The sequence below is a fragment of the Panthera leo genome, chromosome D2 (genome assembly GCF_018350215.1).
Source record: "Panthera leo isolate Ple1 chromosome D2, P.leo_Ple1_pat1.1, whole genome shotgun sequence".
Taxonomy (NCBI): Eukaryota; Metazoa; Chordata; class Mammalia; order Carnivora; family Felidae; genus Panthera; species Panthera leo.
In genome coordinates, this window is record NC_056689.1 from 72,281,278 (window position 1) to 72,299,389 (window position 18,112).

The following is an 18,112-nucleotide window of genomic DNA, read 5'->3' on the forward strand; positions in this document are numbered from 1 at the left end:
CTGGGAGTAGCTGGGCCCATCACGCAGGCCCCTAGGCTCCTTGGCCGCCTGGTCCACAGCTCTGCAGGGAGGCTTCTGGGGGAGCCCAGGAGCAGCCTGGGTGGGAGGCCCGGAGGCTTAGCACTTCTGCTAAGGGAAGACACCCCTCACGGCTCGTTTCTCTCAGAGCAGGGGAAATAAACTCACTCCAAGCAGGAGAGCATTATGCAGAGGAAACGCTAGGTGTAGCCAAGACTTGGGGGTTTTTTTTGTTTTGTTTTATGAGACCGAAACAACAGTAGGTGCTAGAAAACACTCCGCAATATGCAGAAATGGTAGAAACGTCACACAGATCATAAACCAAATACCACAAATAACATGCAGCACCAAGGTCATTTTCTTAAACAAAAGGCTCAGGAAATGGCATCAGTGCTGCCACAGTCATTGGGATTCAGCACACGTGCTGAGGGCTCAGTGGTGACGAGTCTGGCATTGGCGGTCTGATCTGGATCCTGCTCTGTTACCACCCTTCCTGGAGCTCCCCCCTGCTCAAAGTCCACACGGGAAGCCTGATGGGGGTTATATATAAACGCTGCCACCCACTCCGGTGGTCCGGCAAAAGTCTCCTTTGAAATGTCACCTGTGGATTACTCGTCCAGCATGCTGGGTGGGTGAAAAACATTCCACAGAAGAATGTGAGGGTGAGGGGCCCTAAAGGCCATGGTCCTTGGATGGTGAGACCTGGGTCAAGAGCCTCAGTTAATGCTACCTCTGATAGTATCCTCAGGTCCCACCCCAAGGGCAGTGTTTCCTCAGGGAAATTAGCTTAAATGTCCAAGCATGGCACTTTGGTAGCAACCGCAGCCCCTTTTCATTGTTCTTGCCTGGACTACCCAGGAAAGATTTGGTCCAATGTGGCTCTCCGCTCTTCCATTTCCCTATGTTGCTTATCACGCAGAGAAACCTGAGAAGACTCTCCAACACCTCCATTTCCCTTGTTGTCAAAAGGAAAGGGGGGCTTTGAGGCAGCCCTCATTTCCTGGACGGTGGTCCTCCCTCAGGGACGGTTTTGCCCTCCAAGGGACTTTGGCCATGTTCAGGAACATTTTCGGTTGTCATAACTAGGGAAAGGTGCTACTGGCATCTAGAAGATGAAGGCCAAGGGTGCTCCTAAACATCCTACAAGGCACAGGACAGCCCCCACCCTCCCCACGACAAAGAACTGAGAGACCAAAATGTCAATAGGGCCAAGGTTGAGCAAGCCTGACCTGGGGGAACTGTTCAATTCACAGCCAAGAGATCACCAAACAATCCTTATCGAAATTTCCAAGATTGGCATAGAGGCGACCAGCCCACCCTCTGCAAAGAATTCCAAGGAAGCAAGCGGTTTCCCATGAAGAAGCATCTGAATCTAAATTACATTTCTAAAGTACCACTTTGACAAGGACTCACCTTCTCTTATCCTTAATAAGCCTGCTGCACAGGTGGCAAAGCCTTACAGGCTACCAAGCCCAGAAAAACCACTGAAAATAGGATCCATAAAGCAATGCAAAACCCAGCCTGGCCCTTCAGGGCACTTCCCCAGAAGATGGGACAGAGGGGACCAGGGAGATCCAAGTGCCAGAAGCTACACAAAGCTCACAGATGAGAAAGACTCGACTAGCACCTCCTCAGAGCTCGGCGGTACACCAAGAGCACCTCACGGGTGGGATCACACTGAATCCTTGTAACATCCCAGAAGGCTCTACCACCATCATCCCCATTTCATGGATGAGGAAGTTGAGACAAAGAGGCTAAGTAGTTTTCCCAAGGATTCACGGCTGGTAAGTGGTGAACTGAGCCCACGTTCAAAATTTCGACTCCAGCTTTCTTGTGAGGAGTTTCACTGTTTGGCCCCAGAATTAAAATTAGAATCTGACTAGCTTTTGTTCCTGGTTTCTGGGAGATAACCTTTACATTCCTGGAAGTTCTTGAGTGATGGGAGGATCTTTGGTATTCATTGAGCCCTGTGGATCACCCCTGAGTTTATGGTAATGAGATGACTCAGAACGGGGGCTGGTCACCAGAAAGACCAACTAGGTTGGGGCTTTGAATCACGTGAGGTCAGTCCAACCTGCCGACCTCCAGGGACCAGAGAGGGGCAGAAGACTGCATTCAATCACATGTCCAATGGCTCAATCAATCATGCCTATGTAATGAAACCCCAGTTAAAACTCTGGTCCCTGAAACCCCGTGGAGCTTCCTGGGTGGTGAATGCATCAGTGCGCTGGGAGGGTGATGTGTTTGATCCCGCAGGGAAAAGCATGAAAGTTCTCTTTTTGGAGACTCTCCCAGGCCTCAGCCTACATATCTCTGCATTTGGCTAGTCCTGCTTTGTATCCTTTATAATAAAACTGTAATAATCAGTCATAGTGCTTTTCTGAGTTCTGAGTCGTTCTAGTGAATTGAACCTGAGGAGTCATGGGAACCCCTGAATTTGTGGCTGGGGATCCCTGAAGCATGGCTGGCATATGAAGTAAGGGCAGTCTTGTTGGGGGCTGTGCCCTTTAGCCTCTGGAGTCTGTGCTGACTCCGAGAGCCAGCGTCAGAATTGAGTTGTTCTAGGGACACCAGTTGGTGTCAGGATAGGTGTCATTTCCTTTCTTTACGCCAGTTTATGAGCCAGTCTGGCATCTCCATCTGCCAGATGTTCAACAAGAATCTAGGAACTGATTTTAATCTCTACTGAGTGAATAATGTTATCCGGAAACAAAAAGGTAAAGTGCAGTGATTTAGGTAATGTAGTGTAGCCATTTAAAACACACAGAAGGGGAAGGTGCCACCTTTCCATTTCTCCTCTCCTGCTCAAGTCTCTCTGTGTCTCAGGCTTCTTGTCTGAAAAAATGGGAACAACAGTACTGACCTCATGAAGTTACTGTGGGGACTGAGTGACTGTGCTTAGGAAAGTACTCGACTCATGGGAAGAGCTTATGCACATTTGCTTTATTAATACCCAACCATAAAAAAGGAGGCGATGCATGTTATCAAAGCAAATAGTTCTGGGTTCTGTCACATTAGATGGTTTATCATGTTTCTCCAAGTAGGGTCTGGGAGACCACTGGTGTATATGACACTATTTAGGTGGCATTACAAACACTATTTATTGTTTTAATTTTAATATTTACGATTATAGAGGATGAGCACACTGATTTGCATATATTTCAGATATGTTAACAGCTTCGGATGAGTCTAAAAATGACAGTGTTGATAGAAGTAAGCATATCTAGTTTAAACATAAATATTAAGCAACTAACATACAGGCAGAATGCAGATATGGGAAAGACTCAAAGTCCTGGTCTCAGAGGCGAAGAGGTGGGGCTGGTTCTCAAAACACTATCTTTCCTGCAACTAAGACTGTTTGCTGTTTACAGGTGTGTCCCCTCTTCCCAATGTCAGCAACTGGTTAGAGAGACGTGGCAATGGCCCCTGGCAGACAGTCCCACTCTGGTACCCAGAACGGACCGAGATCTGACTATTGTCACGGCCCCAGTCACGCTGCCAAGAAGCTGGCTGTTAGGATGACACTCCCAGGACAGTCCTTCTGGGCATGGTGAGATGGAGTTTGGAACAGTTGTAACCCAAGACCTCGTCCTTTTTTTTTTTTTTTTAATTGCCTTTTGGTTTCCCTTCTTCCTTGTCTTGCTGTCCCAAGAACACCTGCACTTCCCTCCTTCCTTAGGACTTTCTACAATGGCCAATTCTTAGAACTGGCTGGATAGCACTCAGTTCAAATGGTTCTTAGAAATTAAGAAAGCACAATCTAAAAAGATCTATCTTTTCTGCTTCACGGCCTCCCCGCCACTGGGAAGAGCCCTTCCTTTATGGCCCCGGCGTCCAGAGTCAAAGCTCTTGCACATCTCATCAATCACAAGGGTTGGACAGCTGGGCCCTTTGCGTCTGGGCACCGGTTTTTCAATCTTCACAGTAGACCAGAGCGGCAGGTGATATTGTATAGCAGGCATTCAGAGGAGGGAGGAAACATGCCCCAGGTCACACAGCAATAAGAACTGAACCAGGGTTCTCACTCGGGTGCATCTGACCCCAGCTCATGCTCTTCCTGGCAAGTCAACTCCGAGGCTGTCAAGCACGGGTTAAAGGAAAGTACCAAGGAGGTGCGCGCGGGGTGGCTCTGCCCGCTGGGATCGGTGGATGAGCGTCCCCAAGCCAGGGGACTCGTGCGGAAATAACCACCTCCCTCTTTCCCTTTCCAGCTTCCTGCCCTCCCACCAACCATCCTGTGCGAAATCCCACCACCCTGGCCTTGTCTCGAGTGCCTCTTCTCCGGTGGAAGATTAACAGGACGCCAAAGCACCCCATTGCTCTGCTAGCATAAATTGCAAGAAAAACATTTAGAATATTGATTAAGTGCTTCATGCTCGAAGATTTAAATTTACCTCCTGTATTTCCAGGATTACCTGACATAATGGGGTCAGTCTGCTGGCACAAATGATTTACAGAACACCCATTGGCAGCTTTCCTTTTAAAACTCAACACTTAAAATTTTCACTTGGTCACAGCCAGAGGATCCCTGGGTATTTAGTAGGTTTGGATAATTGCCTTCCCACCGCCACATCTAGACTTTTGGGGGGCTGGCCCTGGAAGCGTTTCGAAATCACTTCCGGTCTGGTGTCACCCTATCAGGTACAAAGGGATGGACGTTGTTGAGGTGATGAGGCACTGAGGCAGAGGAGGGGTAGGGCACGCTATTCTTCCAGGATGGGAAGTCTTGCTTCAGACATAGATCATTTTCAATATTCTAATAGTCAATATTCTAATTAAATGTTTTAATACTCTAATATGGAGGAGTGTAATAGATAGGCAAATCTTGCCTGCCCTCTGTCCCTCTCAGCAACCTGTAAACATCCTACATCCTACAAGCACCCAGACCATTTCTATAGGCTTCAAACTGTACTCCATGAAGAGAAGGAACTGGAGGGAGTAAGGGAGGCCAGCGAGATATCGATGTGGATTCCAGTCCGGTGGATGCTGTAGATCTTCTCCTCCAGGAAAGAGGCCCACCTCAAGGCCTTTGCTCCCATGGCCCACTGAGGGCCAGCAGTGGCCCTGTTGTGGGACCCTTAGGGTTAGTGTGGTCCAACCACCAAGGCAGATGATGGGTTATTGTGGGGAAGGGGACAGCCGGCCTCTGCACTGGTGGTTTTTGCAGTAAGCATCCTCACCAAGGCTACCCGCGGGACTGTGCTCGCATCTCTTCTATGACTGAGAAAGCTGCATTGCTGGTTCTTTCCGAGAATGCTGCCTTAAAAGTCCCGCTAGGGAGAGGGGAGGAGCCCTACTTGAGATCCACCTGCAACCTCTGGCCTTCCATGTCTCCCCACACACGTTTTCTTTGGCTCACAAAAAAAAAAACACCCGACTTTGGTTGTGGCTTGTGCTGTTCACCAGAGCCTTCTAACTGGTCACAGCTATTCCACACCAACCCTGCCGGCCATGGATCCGAGTGTGTGCCCCCCAAATCTACCAGGCTTTCTCCTGTCACATCTCTTTCGTGGGGAAAGAGTGGCAGGGGCAGAGACAGCAAAATGTTCCCCGGGGTCCTCAGCTGCAGCCAAGAGGAGGTATCAACCTGTTTGACCATGGCATCCAAGACCTACAAATGCCACTTTAAGGGGTCTTCACTTTAAGCTTCCGGACTTAAGTAGTGAACAATGATGCCAAGTAGGGATTTTTCCGATGCTTACTTACATCTCCCAAAGATATTTACTTTAAATAAGCGACAAGCACAGTCCATTTGGTTTAAATATCCTGAGCTTTTTCCAGCTAGCAGACCACTCAAGTGCACGTAAGATGAAATAATTGGTAGAATTTTTAATCTTCCTTTGTTTTTCACGTGACCACTTTGTACAAGTCAAAGGGATATGCCAACAATAGCACAGCCTGCGTCACACTTGTTACTAATATGACTGCCAATTAATCCTGACATGGGAGCTTGGCGGGTTACCCAAAACCTGGCATTTTATCACCTCAGGGGGTTAGCACTTGGACATTTCTATGACATTTTATTCCAATCAATCAACTTTCCTTTTTTAAAGGCGAGCCTTTCACAGGAACTGCAGACGAGTCCCGTATGCCCCACACCCAAGGCCACCCATTCCTCCAAAAGAATTGCACTTGGTCTGTTGATAATTGCACTTTGAAGCTGACTTTTGAAAATGTTTATTCTTATTTCTTCCTTTCCGAGGGGGAAATCTATCTCAAATGTTAAGACAGAAACTCAAGTCCCCAAGAGTTTTCTCATATTATTGTATATTTTAAAATATTACAAGAGGGTGCCTCTCAAGGGAAGTGAACTTTAGAGCTGCCAAAGATAGTTGACTTTCTCCAAATCTGTTACCAATGGATCCCAAGCTGGTTTAAGTCAGTTCTATTCTGAGTAATGACACATGCGGCTGGGACAAACGCCATTCTAAGATATTTCTAGGACCCCCGGCAAATGGTAATTTATCTGGAGACAGCCAGGCAGGCCAAAGAAGGACAGATGGAGAGAATGAGTCTCCTGGGAGTGATACTCCAAAGCGAGAGTCCTAAATCAGTGCCAGGGACCACGTTCTCGAGCCGAAGGCCCGTCTCCTATCACTCACTCGTCTCCTATCCTCTGGCCTCCAATGATTCTTTCAACTGTTGTTAGTATAGGTCATTCTAAAGACATCACCAAGCTGCAAAAACTTTTACTGGCAAACTTTCAGTCTTTCCCCTATTTCCTGTCTCCTGGAATTGCACAAAGAATCCCGACCTAAAGCAGGAACTTTGCGTTTTCCTTATTATTTGAATAGCTGCCTTCAGGAAGCATGGGCGGTCATAACTCCTCTGTCAAAACCAGCTTCTCCTCGCCGACTTTTCTGTTCCCCCAACCAAGCTTGACTGAGGTATAACTGTATATATTGAAGGAATACCAAGTGATGTTTTGATGCATGTATCCATGACAAAAGGTTTATCACAATCAAGCTAATAAACATAGTGTCTGTCACCTGATGTGGTTACCACTTTGGGTGGAGAGCGAGAACAATTAAGATCTGCTCTCTTGGCAAGTTCCAAGTATACAGTACAGTATGGTTAGCCATCATCACCATACTGTATATGAGAGCTGCAGATCCCATCCATCCACCTAACTGCAACCTGTAGCCTTTGACCAGCACCCCTATATTCCCCCACCACCAAGCACCTGGTAACAACCATTCTACTCTGCTTTAAAAGCCTGATGTTTTTAGATCCTACATGTAAGTGAGATCGGGAACCTGGAGGGCATTATGCTAAGTGAAATAAGTCAACTGCAGAAAGACAATACTGCATACTGCATAACTTCCTTTTCTGGTTTTTACTTCCTCCTTCCTGTCCATTCCTAATTCAAAGAAAGAGCCCGGGTTGTCCAAGCTCATGGAATAAGGCAGAAGGACACTGGCTTTGGGTCCAAAATCCCAGCCCTTCCAAAAAAGTACTACGTGATTCTGGTTAAGTCACTACCCTTTCCCTGCCTCAGTTGACTCATTTGGAAAAGGAAAGGACGTCTGCAAGCAAGGCACAACACCCCCCTCCATCTGCCGTCAAGGGACCCGGTGGCCAACTGACTCGGGATGAGGCATCGCATGGGACATTTTTAAAGCACCATTCTGGAGTGTTCATTCCGCCCCAGGGACTGAAGCATTACCCCCATTAATCCCCTCGACTCTGGCAGCTTGGTCATCCTTGAGTTTTGTAGAGGAAGAAGCTGAGGCTTGGAGAAGCCATGATGTCGGTGAGGATAAGAGCCTGGGTCTGAACACAAGCTTGGCTGCAGAGCCCATGCCCTCGCTCCCTGCCTCACAGGTGCTAAAGCAGGCTCAAGGAGGTCATTGTCTTCGGAAGAAAGGTGAGGTGTGGTGGAACCTGAAGGGCTCCCTGGAAGTGAAATAGGGCTTAGCTCCAAGGCATGTGGATACTGTGTGTGTGGCACAGGGTAGAGAAGTTGGGCAGCCTGCTCAATCCTCGGTAGTCCCACACTTCCATCTCCCCTCTGCTGAGAAGTTAAATGGCGGCCTTGACATAAACATCACACTCTAATTTTACTTCGCCCCTCTATTTAGGAGGCAGACTTCCTGTCACTGATACAGGGGAAGGAAAGGCACTGTTTCTTGGGAACAGAGCGCACGTGTCCCCTGATGTTGCCAGGGCAACCTTGCAGCGGCACAGAGCCCTCCTTGTAGGGAGGGGTGGCTGGGCAGATCTGTGTCGGAGGCAAAACACTGTGTAGCCAAGACACGCAAACACCAGAGGAAGCAGAAGTCAGTGGCCGTGTTCTTGGTGGGGGGCGGGGGGAGCAGGGGACAGGAAAGTGGGGAGAATGCCTCCTTATGGCTAACAGAGTCGTCTCTCGCGGAGGAAACTAGTTTCGTGGAGTTCCCAACGATGGCTATTCTTCTGAAATGTCCTCTGTGAATTCGGTCTGACCTTCCCAAAATGTTGACAAGCGGCATCTTGTCCATTGTTTGTTAAGTTCACCGAGGAGAGAGATGTTTTGAGTACCCAACTCCACGAAATTTCCCCAACACGGAAAGAGCTCAATAAACCGGATAAATGCTGCATCTGCGGTCATGCTCTGTGCACTCAGACACGTGCAGAAAAGAACCCGGTCATGCTGCAGCCAGAGCTTGCCTCTTCTACCAGCCGGGAACCTTCTCTGGCCCACTATTATCACTGAATGGCAACAGGGTCCTATCGCTCATCTGGCCGCTTGTCTTTCCTGACGCTAGAATCTGAGTGGACCCAACGAGAACCGAAGGCTGACCTAGGAGGAAGCAGGACGCTGAGCACTGGCTGGAGACAAAGAATAGATCCTGTTTCTGTGGTGCGATGTCTGGCTCCAGACCCTCCTCTCACCGGCTGGGGGGACTTTGTGCGAGCCACCTCCCCTTCCTGAGCCTGAGGCCTCCGCTGCAAGACGGGGCAGTTAGATGCTATAATATTCCCCAATCCTCCTCCCAGTTCTGGCAGTTTCTGCACAGTGCTCTGGAGATTGGACATACTCAGGAAATGCTTTAGAAGCATGAAGAACATCTGGTAGACCCTAGGCTGCGCGGCTTCCTCGCGTGCCTTCTCCTTAGTGCCATGTGTGAGTGTGTCTGAATGTGTCCGAGGGGGCATGTTCGCGGGGAAGACATAGGAGGACGGGGCAGAGACCCAGAGTCACTGAATGAAATGTAGCAGATCCAAGAAGAAGAGAGGAGACGTTGTGGGAGAGAAGACAGCAACCAAATCAGAAGCAAAAACACTGCCCCAGTGGTCTATAGGGAACAAAGGGGATTGTGGGTCAGGGAGGTATTGGTAAAAGAAGGTTTCTGGTGAACATTCCGGTGAGCCTTCTCCTTGGTGGCAGCAGGGTGGGGAGAGAGAAGGGAGGGTATACTGCAGGGACAAGTGTGAAGTGATATCACAGGGCCTCGCACGTGACCCCTTCCCCAGCATGGCAGGAAGCAGACATTATCATGTGGTCACCACTACCCCCCCACCCAAATACAGGAAGAACCACGAAAGCAACAGGAGTCTCCTAGATCCCCAGCACCAGTTCTGTGACACAAACTCCGTAGCTCCAGCAAAAGTGTTACCTCACCAAGCCCTGGTGTCCTCAAGTGCAAGAACGAGGCTAGTGATAATACTATTAGTCTTCCACAACCCTCAGGAGGATGGCGTCCAATAAGGTAAAAATGTGTGAAAATATTTCGCAAACATATAAATACGCAACGTCTTGCTAAATAGCTGAGGACTCGTTACTACGAAAAAAAATCAATAAAAAGGAAAATAAACGCTCTGTTTTGACTAAAGGCAGGAAAGCACTGTTAGCATGCCATGGTGGGTCTGCCCTTGTAGATCTGGATTAACCCCAACGAAATCTCTCAGCCATTCTCCCTGGCCTCTATTCACACGAGAGGCTTCGTAGGGTAGCTCTACACGGCTCCTCCTACTTTGGAAAAGCATTTTCTTCTGCTTCTGGAAGAACGAAGCCATACAGGACTCTACGTTGGAGTTAACACCTCCCTAGCGACACTGTCTCTGGCTCACCTTCAGACAGAATTAAGTACTCCACGTTGGGTTTAAATGCCAGCAATGGCGACAACCCCAAGAATCCCTTCTCTTTCAATACGCTGCTGCTTTGTAGAGAACACAGAATGAGCGTAATATACAAATCAGTACCCGACTCAACTCTTCCACTCACTCCACAGACACAAAGCTTAAAGATTCATCTGCCTAGCCCCCTCATTTTACAGGTGAGGACACCAAGGCCAACTACGGGTACCTGGACCAAAGTCACACTCCCAGGAAATGGGCATCCGTTCCAGAACCCACCTTTCTCCCCACTCTGTGGCACTTCACAATCTCCATTTATCGTGGTTATAATGCACTTTTAAGATTCAAACCCAAGCAGCCCTCCATCATCAGCCATCTATCTTTAAATGCAGTGTAGGAAATCGGTCCGTGTTTCCCCGCCCCCCCCCCCCCCCCCCGAGGCGAGCTCCAGCTGGGAGTTTGGGCTCGGCTCTTACCTGCAGATTTGCACAAGGTGGTAAAACATGAGTGGGGATCTCATTCTCCGACCCTGCAGGTCCCAGGGGCTTGTTCTTGACCCGGAAGGCTGTGGTGGTGGTGGCAGTGGTGGTCTGAACTGGGAGGGCTGGCTGCCACACGGTCACATCGGAGCCATTGCCAAAGGCTTGAATTGCATTTTCTGCAGTAAAACAGGAGGAAATCCAATTTCAAAGTCAAGCAGCAAATGTAACAGACAGGATACACGAAGCCAGAGAGGCATGCTAGAAATTCAGATTGCAGTATTGGACTTCTCTGAACAAAACCCATCCATCCATCCACCCTACACATGCTGGGAGCCAGCCATCAGGTCAGGTGCTCAAAAATCAATTCATTCATTACACACTGCGATGGACACTTAGGTACGTTCAACGTGCAACAAATATTGCTCCTATTTATGTACCAGGTGCTGAGCAAGATGCTTGCCCTGAAATGCTCATCACTTTGAAACCCAGCCTCGAACCTGTATTTTGGGATCCCCATCACTGTCCCATCTTTCAAGAACATCCTCCCGCACTCTTAAAATTCTTTTCGAAACGCAAACTAGTTGGTGCTTTTTTGCAAAAAGTAACATATCCTTAATTATGAGACTGAGGCAACTTGGTGGCATCCACACTAATTTGGCAGGCAGTGAAATCACACAGCGAAAACTGTGATTTCTTACCACCACGGAGCACCCTATACACTCTCCGAGCAGCCTCTGTGAGCCAGGCACTGCTCAGAGTACGGATGGAACCAGTTTCTTTAAAAGAAAATTCTACCCCAAATCTCATCAATATATAGTGAAAATTTAAGTAAGATTATTTTTTTCACTTTCCGCTCCCAGTCTTCCAAACAAAATCTGCATAATTAGGTAGGAGCAGCCCTGCTTAAATGAAAAGTTTAAAATGTAGAACTTTAAAAGCTTATTACAATTGCATGGGATTAGATTGTTTTTACGGCAAGAGTAAATTGGTTGTGTGTTGTTCCCCTCCCCACAATGAATTAAAAACAGTTTTTAATCAGGTCCTCGGGGATTTGGCCTGGCTTTAGGAATTTTTTATTTCATATTCATTGTGTAAGAAATCAAACTCCCCCATTTGAGACCTGAATGTGCAAATTGTTAATATATGACTCCTTGCTGGCATTTTTTCGATATACCAGACAGAATAATTGAAGCCTAATCTTCCTCTTAGAAGTGACATTTTGTTCTAAAATTGTTATCCTTTAAGTTCAGGCAAACTGGAAGCTTGTTTTCCAAAACTTTACGTTTTTTTAGGCTGTAAGAAACAGCTTTGAATGAATATAAATACCTTTTATGCTCCTAGCTGTGTTACACGGCTTACTGGCTCGGTAGAATGCAGAGAAAGAGAGACGCAGCGGACTGGTTGCCTCAAATAACCCAGAACAACCAGCACCACAAACCGCACAGCCCTCCTTTCTCTCATGTGGATTCAAGAGACCCCCTTCCCAATTATTGGAACCACCTGTGCTTTCCGGGGTGTTTGCCTTGCACTTGGGGAGTTGGTTCACTCGCTCATTCATTTACTTGAACGGAATGTGAATGGAATGTGTACTAAGTGCCAGGAGCTGCTCTGTGCTAAACATGTAGCAGTGAACATCCGTGATGGCAACAAAAGACAAGAGTCCGTGCCCTCACGGGGGTCCCATGCGGATTGCAGAGGCATGTAAGTGACATATGCAATACATTCCGTGATGAGAAATGCTTGGAGGTGATGACGCAGGAGTAGGGCATGACTCCTGATTTCGGCACAGGTTTGTGAGTTCAAGCCCCACATCGGGTTCTGTGCTGATGGTGCGGAGCCTGTTTGGGATTCTCTCTCTCCCTCTCTCTCTCTTTCTCTCTCTCTCTCTCTCTCTCTCAAAATTAAGAAACTTAAAAAGAAAAGAAGCAGCAGTAAGAATGGAATGGGGAACCGCAGTTCAGATACAGTGGTCTAGGAGGTGAAAGTAGCTTCTGGAGAAAGACCCGAGTGACAGTAACTGCTAACTTACCTCCACCGCAAGCTCATTCTTCTCTCTCTTCCCCTCATCTTGGCCAGGTATTTTGGCTTAAACCTAACCGTTCCTCCCCCCACTCCCAATAACCAGAAATAAACAATTGGTTAAAGTTGTGCTCATGACAGAGGCATCTGGGAGAGCTCCGGCTAATCTGAAGGCAGAAGAATTAGGTTAATGCATTTGAGCTGGAACCTACAAATTTCAAATCCTTCTACTCTGGAGTCTTTGGCCAGAGAGTGAATTTACAGGTGCTGCGTCTTTGGTATGCCGTGCCCTTTCTGATCGAAGTATAAATGGAATGACTATGAAAAATTCTGGCTGGCTTTGGTCCCTATTGAAGACCAAATGTATTTATTTTTATTGAAAAGTCATTAGCAAAAAGATGCCAGACTATTCTCCCCTTCACCAAAATATTATTAAGCAGGGACACCTTCAATTTCTCCACGAAAGAGGAGTTGTCCAGCCGGTGTGAGTATGATCTTCTCCCATACTAACCTATGTTGTCATTGCTTTATCTTCATTAAAACTTGCATTCTGCCAGAAGACTATGCAGGATGTGGAAAAGAGGGATATATACATACATTTCTTTTTTTTTAAGTCAAGACCAAACAAAAGATCCGAGGTACAATTCAGCGGTACACCCAACATCTTAGCAAATGTCTCCGCACTTCTGAATATGTGTGTGATTTTCAATTTCACTTCGGTGTCCAGAAGCTTGTGTTAGTTTTAAGATGATCAAAACATTTGGTTATAGCCGCATTATTAAAAGTACCTAGTAAGCAAATCGTGTAGATTTGTCTTTTCATCAAAGGAAACAATAGAGAGGTTTTAGAATAAATAACACTTAAAAGCTTTTCCATATACATGGTAAATTGGTAGCTAATTCTTTGGTCGTCAGTCATTGCATAGCAGAGCATCCTGGAGAACTGTCACGGCTCTCAGAGGGGTGGCTGAACCTTAATTCCTAGAAACTTGTTCCAATGCCTCTCACCAGGAAGTTACACCTGGTCCCCAACGTTCGGGCAGTTGTTCTTGGCCAATGGGCCCTTAAATATCAGGAATGAGGCAAAAGCAAATGAGTCCCCCCACGGGGGACAGGGGCTGCAGAGAAAGGCACTCGGGCTTCGGATCCATCTTTGCATGGATGGTCTATACGAATAAACAGCTGTTTACTCAACTGTGAAATGGAGACAATAATACCCATATCTCCGAGGGCTCTTGCCCAGATTATAGTAAATGAGGTAATATATATATTGCACTCCCTACAGAGTGAGTCGAAGGTTCCCAATAAATTAAAGGTGGCTGCCACAACGTGTGAGTGAGGTACTCAAGCATCTCAGCTGGACTGTCACTTCCAGTGTGCACATCTCAGTGGGTAAAAGGGAGACCTGGCCCAGTCCGACGCATGCCCATTGTTCACACCTGAACAATTCTCTCTATCCCTCACCCTTTGGGAAACGTGTTTTCTAACTGCCTGAAGGACACCGCAATCAGAGCCGAAACTATTTCCAAGCAGGAGCCCCCTTAGTGCTCAACTGTGTCTCCCGAGATAACACATCCTGAGGCTCCTGGCCACATCGCCAGCTTATCCCACTCAAGAATTGTTGCTTCTCCTCTGAGCCAATCCTGATCATCCAGGGGGCTATTGATGTTAACGTTCTAATTTTTCTCCGAGAGCCCTTGGAGGCCTACCCCCATCTAATTTGTCTGAGCTTCTCACATCGTATATCGTGCCCAGGTTTTAAGAACCTTTGGAACAGACTTTGTGCTGGTTGCCAAGATCAAAATTTGATCTGTGGGTAGGAGTGTTCTATCCGACATAATGTACCCTCCGTTGTTTGAATCTCTTGCTCTCTTAGGCCTTTGGATTCACAGACTTAGCAGCACTGACTTGCTCTGTTCCCTGCTGCGTTGCGTAGTGTGGCCAAGAGATGCTGTATTCACCATCAGAGATCAGGAAAAAAAGCGACAGAAAGAGAGAGAGTGAGAGAGACAGAGAGAGAGAAGAGCCGGACCCAAGAGACATGAAGGTACGGCTTGAACACAGAGAGGAGAGCACGCTTGTGTTTGCTTCCTTTTTTCTTTTTTTAAACTCACTGAGACATGTATTGTCCTTGAAGAAGTTCAAAAATTTGAAGCACTCTTCCAGATCATTCCCACTGTTGTTGCAGTCACACCATGGGGCCACACTGAGGCTACTGGAGTCTATGTAGTTGGGGGTCATGACTGTACCTAAAAAAGTAAAAACAAGGCATCTTGTTCTTGTGTGAGGATACAGACTTTTCCATAGCCTAAAAGAGAAAACAAATGTTCCTCTGGTGGTGGATGCACCATGGATAATTACAAACATTGTGTTTGCTGAGTGGGAAATTATGTTAAGCAGTGCGTTTTCTTGGCAATTTATCTTGAGCACATAAAATAATTTACACATTTACTTAAAAAATTATAACAGAACTCCTTCAGCTGCGCTTACGGTATTTTTTTTTTCTGCACAAATGGTATGGATGTTATGGAGTAGGAGAGAATTAACTTAGAATGCATGAGTTCCCAAATCCCTTGCATTTTCTCGAAAATGTCATTAATCTTCATAAATAGATAGAACTGGTTTTACATATCTTAAAAATCCTTTTAGGACTTTGAATCCACTTTCCTTGGAAGCAAATGGCTTCTTCAAAGCAACACGGGAAGCTCAGATGCTATCCTTTGGGTTACCACACATCCTGAACATATACAACAAGGCCTCTGGTCACCAGACTCTCAACTGATGTAAAATAAAGTCTTCCAAATTGTGAAGGAATTGGAAATAAACAACGGAAATTCTCTAAGCTGATGGCTTCTAGAGTATTGTCTCAATAGTCCTCAAAAGACCTCAAAGAAATGCTGGGTGGTCTCTCTTGCCTACATCGTCTTGTGTTCATGGTTTTTCGGATGAGTTCTGTGCTGGAGCAAATAAACAATGAATTTATACTTAATACAACCCAAATGTCTTCTTCTGGGTGGTTTGCACCAGGCGATGCCTATTCATGCCAAGAAGCCTTCTGTTTTTATACATTTTTGTGGATGTAAGAAGTAATAGGTGGTCAGTGATCCACAGGACATATTCGGTTCATAGACAGAAGAAAAATTTCTTTGTGAGCTCTTCTGGGTCAAGGACATACCTTCTTTGCCCTACGTTCCTTACCAATCTGAACTACGTGATCTCCCATTACACTCTGTGATGGGAACTTTGACCCACAGCAGACAGTGAGCACCTAACTTTGAGTGAGAAAGGAAAAGGCACCCCAAACACTGAGCCAAGAGGTTAAAACATGTGTACTAAGAAGCCACTGAATGCCTGGCACCATTGTGGATCTCTGACAACATGGAAGAAGCGGGCACAGGCTTTGTCCTAAAAGAAGTTAGAACCAATGCAGAGGGAAAGATCCAGACCCAAGAGGGAAGTTAATTTTGGTGTGTAGAGTGCGTTGCCTCAACCATTTCATTCCATTACGTGATGAGTATTTCATCAACCTCAGGCATGTAATGGTTTGCCAAGCCAGAAATGCCTGGCAGCAACATGCCTTGTCTACTCATGGAGGATTTAATGAGCATGTATACCTGGAAGGATATGGACTAGGGTGTTAATAGTGATTAGGTCTGGGAGTAGAGTTGTAGATCCTTCCTACTGTCTCCTTGGGTTTCTCTGTATTTTTTTAACTTTTTATAATGAGCATGCCTTAATTACTTCCATTGGTTCTTAAACCTATAATTCCATAGTTGGTAAGTAACCCCTACTAGAGACTTAAGAAAAGGAAAGGGTGAATGCGAATTTGGAATACTGACTCAAGGAAGATACACTCATTGGGACACGTACACAAAAATGGTAAACAACACCGGTGAAAGGCATTGCCCAAGAGAACACAGGTATCCTTTCAAAAAACCCTGGGATGGGTGTGCAGGCACCTGTAATATGCCTGCATTAAGTACCATCGCTGATGTTTTTCTCAAAAGCTCTTGCTGAAGGCACTCTGGTGACAAAAACTGTAGTCTGTGCTGTCATTCTTGGTGGGAAGTTCTTCCTGCCTGGTGACTTGTGCGATCCTGGCAGGAACACACACCATGGCTGAGCCATCACACTTCTGACAACTGTGATTTTCCTCACCCCTCCACAGCCTTCACTACGCGTTTGTCCTCAAATGTCAATCGTGACGGAGCCTGCCATCGAGGCTTCTTCAGGCCCCAGGATCCGGAACACCTGCCTTTCTTCCTGCCTACCCCTTGATCCACAGACACAAGTTTGCCTCGCTTGTGACTCTTCTAACTCACTGCTACCCTAACTGTGCTGTTGCCCTGAATGCCCAGAACCTGGTTCTTCTTGGGTCTTGAGAGGCAGAAAACACCGTTTCCGCTATGTCTGTTCTCAGAGGGAAATTTTAGGCTAAATCACTCCCTGCATACCAGGAGCTGAATTACCAAGAATACCAATGGCGAGAAGGACCCCAGTTAGTTAGGGGTTTTATTTCCAAAGGGCCATTTCTGGGGAACAGCCTTTTCTATGTCCCCAGACTGAATGACTTCCACGTTCTCTAATGCAGTTAAGTTGGTTTGACTTGCTTCCCTTTTCCACAGCCACGCTTTCTTTCTTGCTGTTGTTCTGTGTGGTCAGTTCTCCACCTGAGATGCTTGTCAGGCGCTCATACTATAGTTCACCTGCACTGCGATACTCCCTGCTTCCTGCCTCTGCCCTTGCATATCCAGGATCTTCAGTTGCTTTATTTTTTTTTTTACAGGTGAGTCCTATGGGGCTTAACAGCAAAGCCCCAGCACAGAGGGTGACCGGGAGATTCTTCCTTTCACAGACAGTGACAGGCTACAACGGGAAGAGTCTGTGAGTATTTGTAAACCAGACTTTCCTCCCGTCCCGCTTCTCCCCGATCTTACCAATAAGCCCTGAGTAGGCGAGGAGGCAGTCAGCATAGTTTTCCTTTAGGCAGCTGCTGGCAGACCTTGACTCCGGTTGGCAGTTGGTAAAAAAATCCGCAAGGCGAGATCTACAGTGGGAAGAAAGGGCAAAAAGGGTGTGATTTGAAATACCCTACATTAGCTTCTGGACAAACGTAACTTTATTCCTTCGTTGACAAGCCTTTGTCCACACCAAAAAAAAAAAAAAAATACATAAATAAATAAAATGTGAACTCTTAGGATGTTAGCATTCTCTCTTATATACCTCCCCTGCCCCCCTCGCTGTCCCCGCCTTCACCCGGCCCTTGCCTACCTGTGTGTCTGCTTATTTGCAGAGAAGTCTTCAGGGCCTATAACTGGAGAAATCTAGATGCTTTGAAGTTTGCATTCAATATTTATTTCTGACAGACTTATTTGCATCTTTAGGAAATATGCTTCTCTACACACTCACCAGAGATCCACACTGGGAAAATATTTACTTTATACAGAAACATGTCCCTGGCATCAAAATAGGATCCTACAGCCCATCTGCTCCCGTAATTCCTGCTGGCTTTAAAAATACGTGTATTTGTCTTGT

At 46.7% G+C, this 18,112-nt stretch overlaps 1 protein-coding gene across 3 annotated transcripts in view; it reads right to left on the minus strand.

Annotated features, from left to right (window-relative positions):
• Positions 1-18,112, minus strand: part of GFRA1 (GDNF family receptor alpha 1) — a 211,248-nt gene that overhangs the window by 20,215 nt on the left and 172,921 nt on the right. For all 3 annotated transcript variants that reach the window (XM_042908505.1, XM_042908506.1, XM_042908504.1), the window contains 3 exons: positions 17,515-17,624; positions 14,692-14,826; positions 10,554-10,735 (listed from right to left, as the gene is read on the minus strand). In XM_042908505.1, coding sequence (XP_042764439.1) covers positions 10,554-10,735; positions 14,692-14,826; positions 17,515-17,624 — 427 coding nt within the window. The remainder of the gene's footprint in view (positions 1-10,553; positions 10,736-14,691; positions 14,827-17,514; positions 17,625-18,112) is intronic.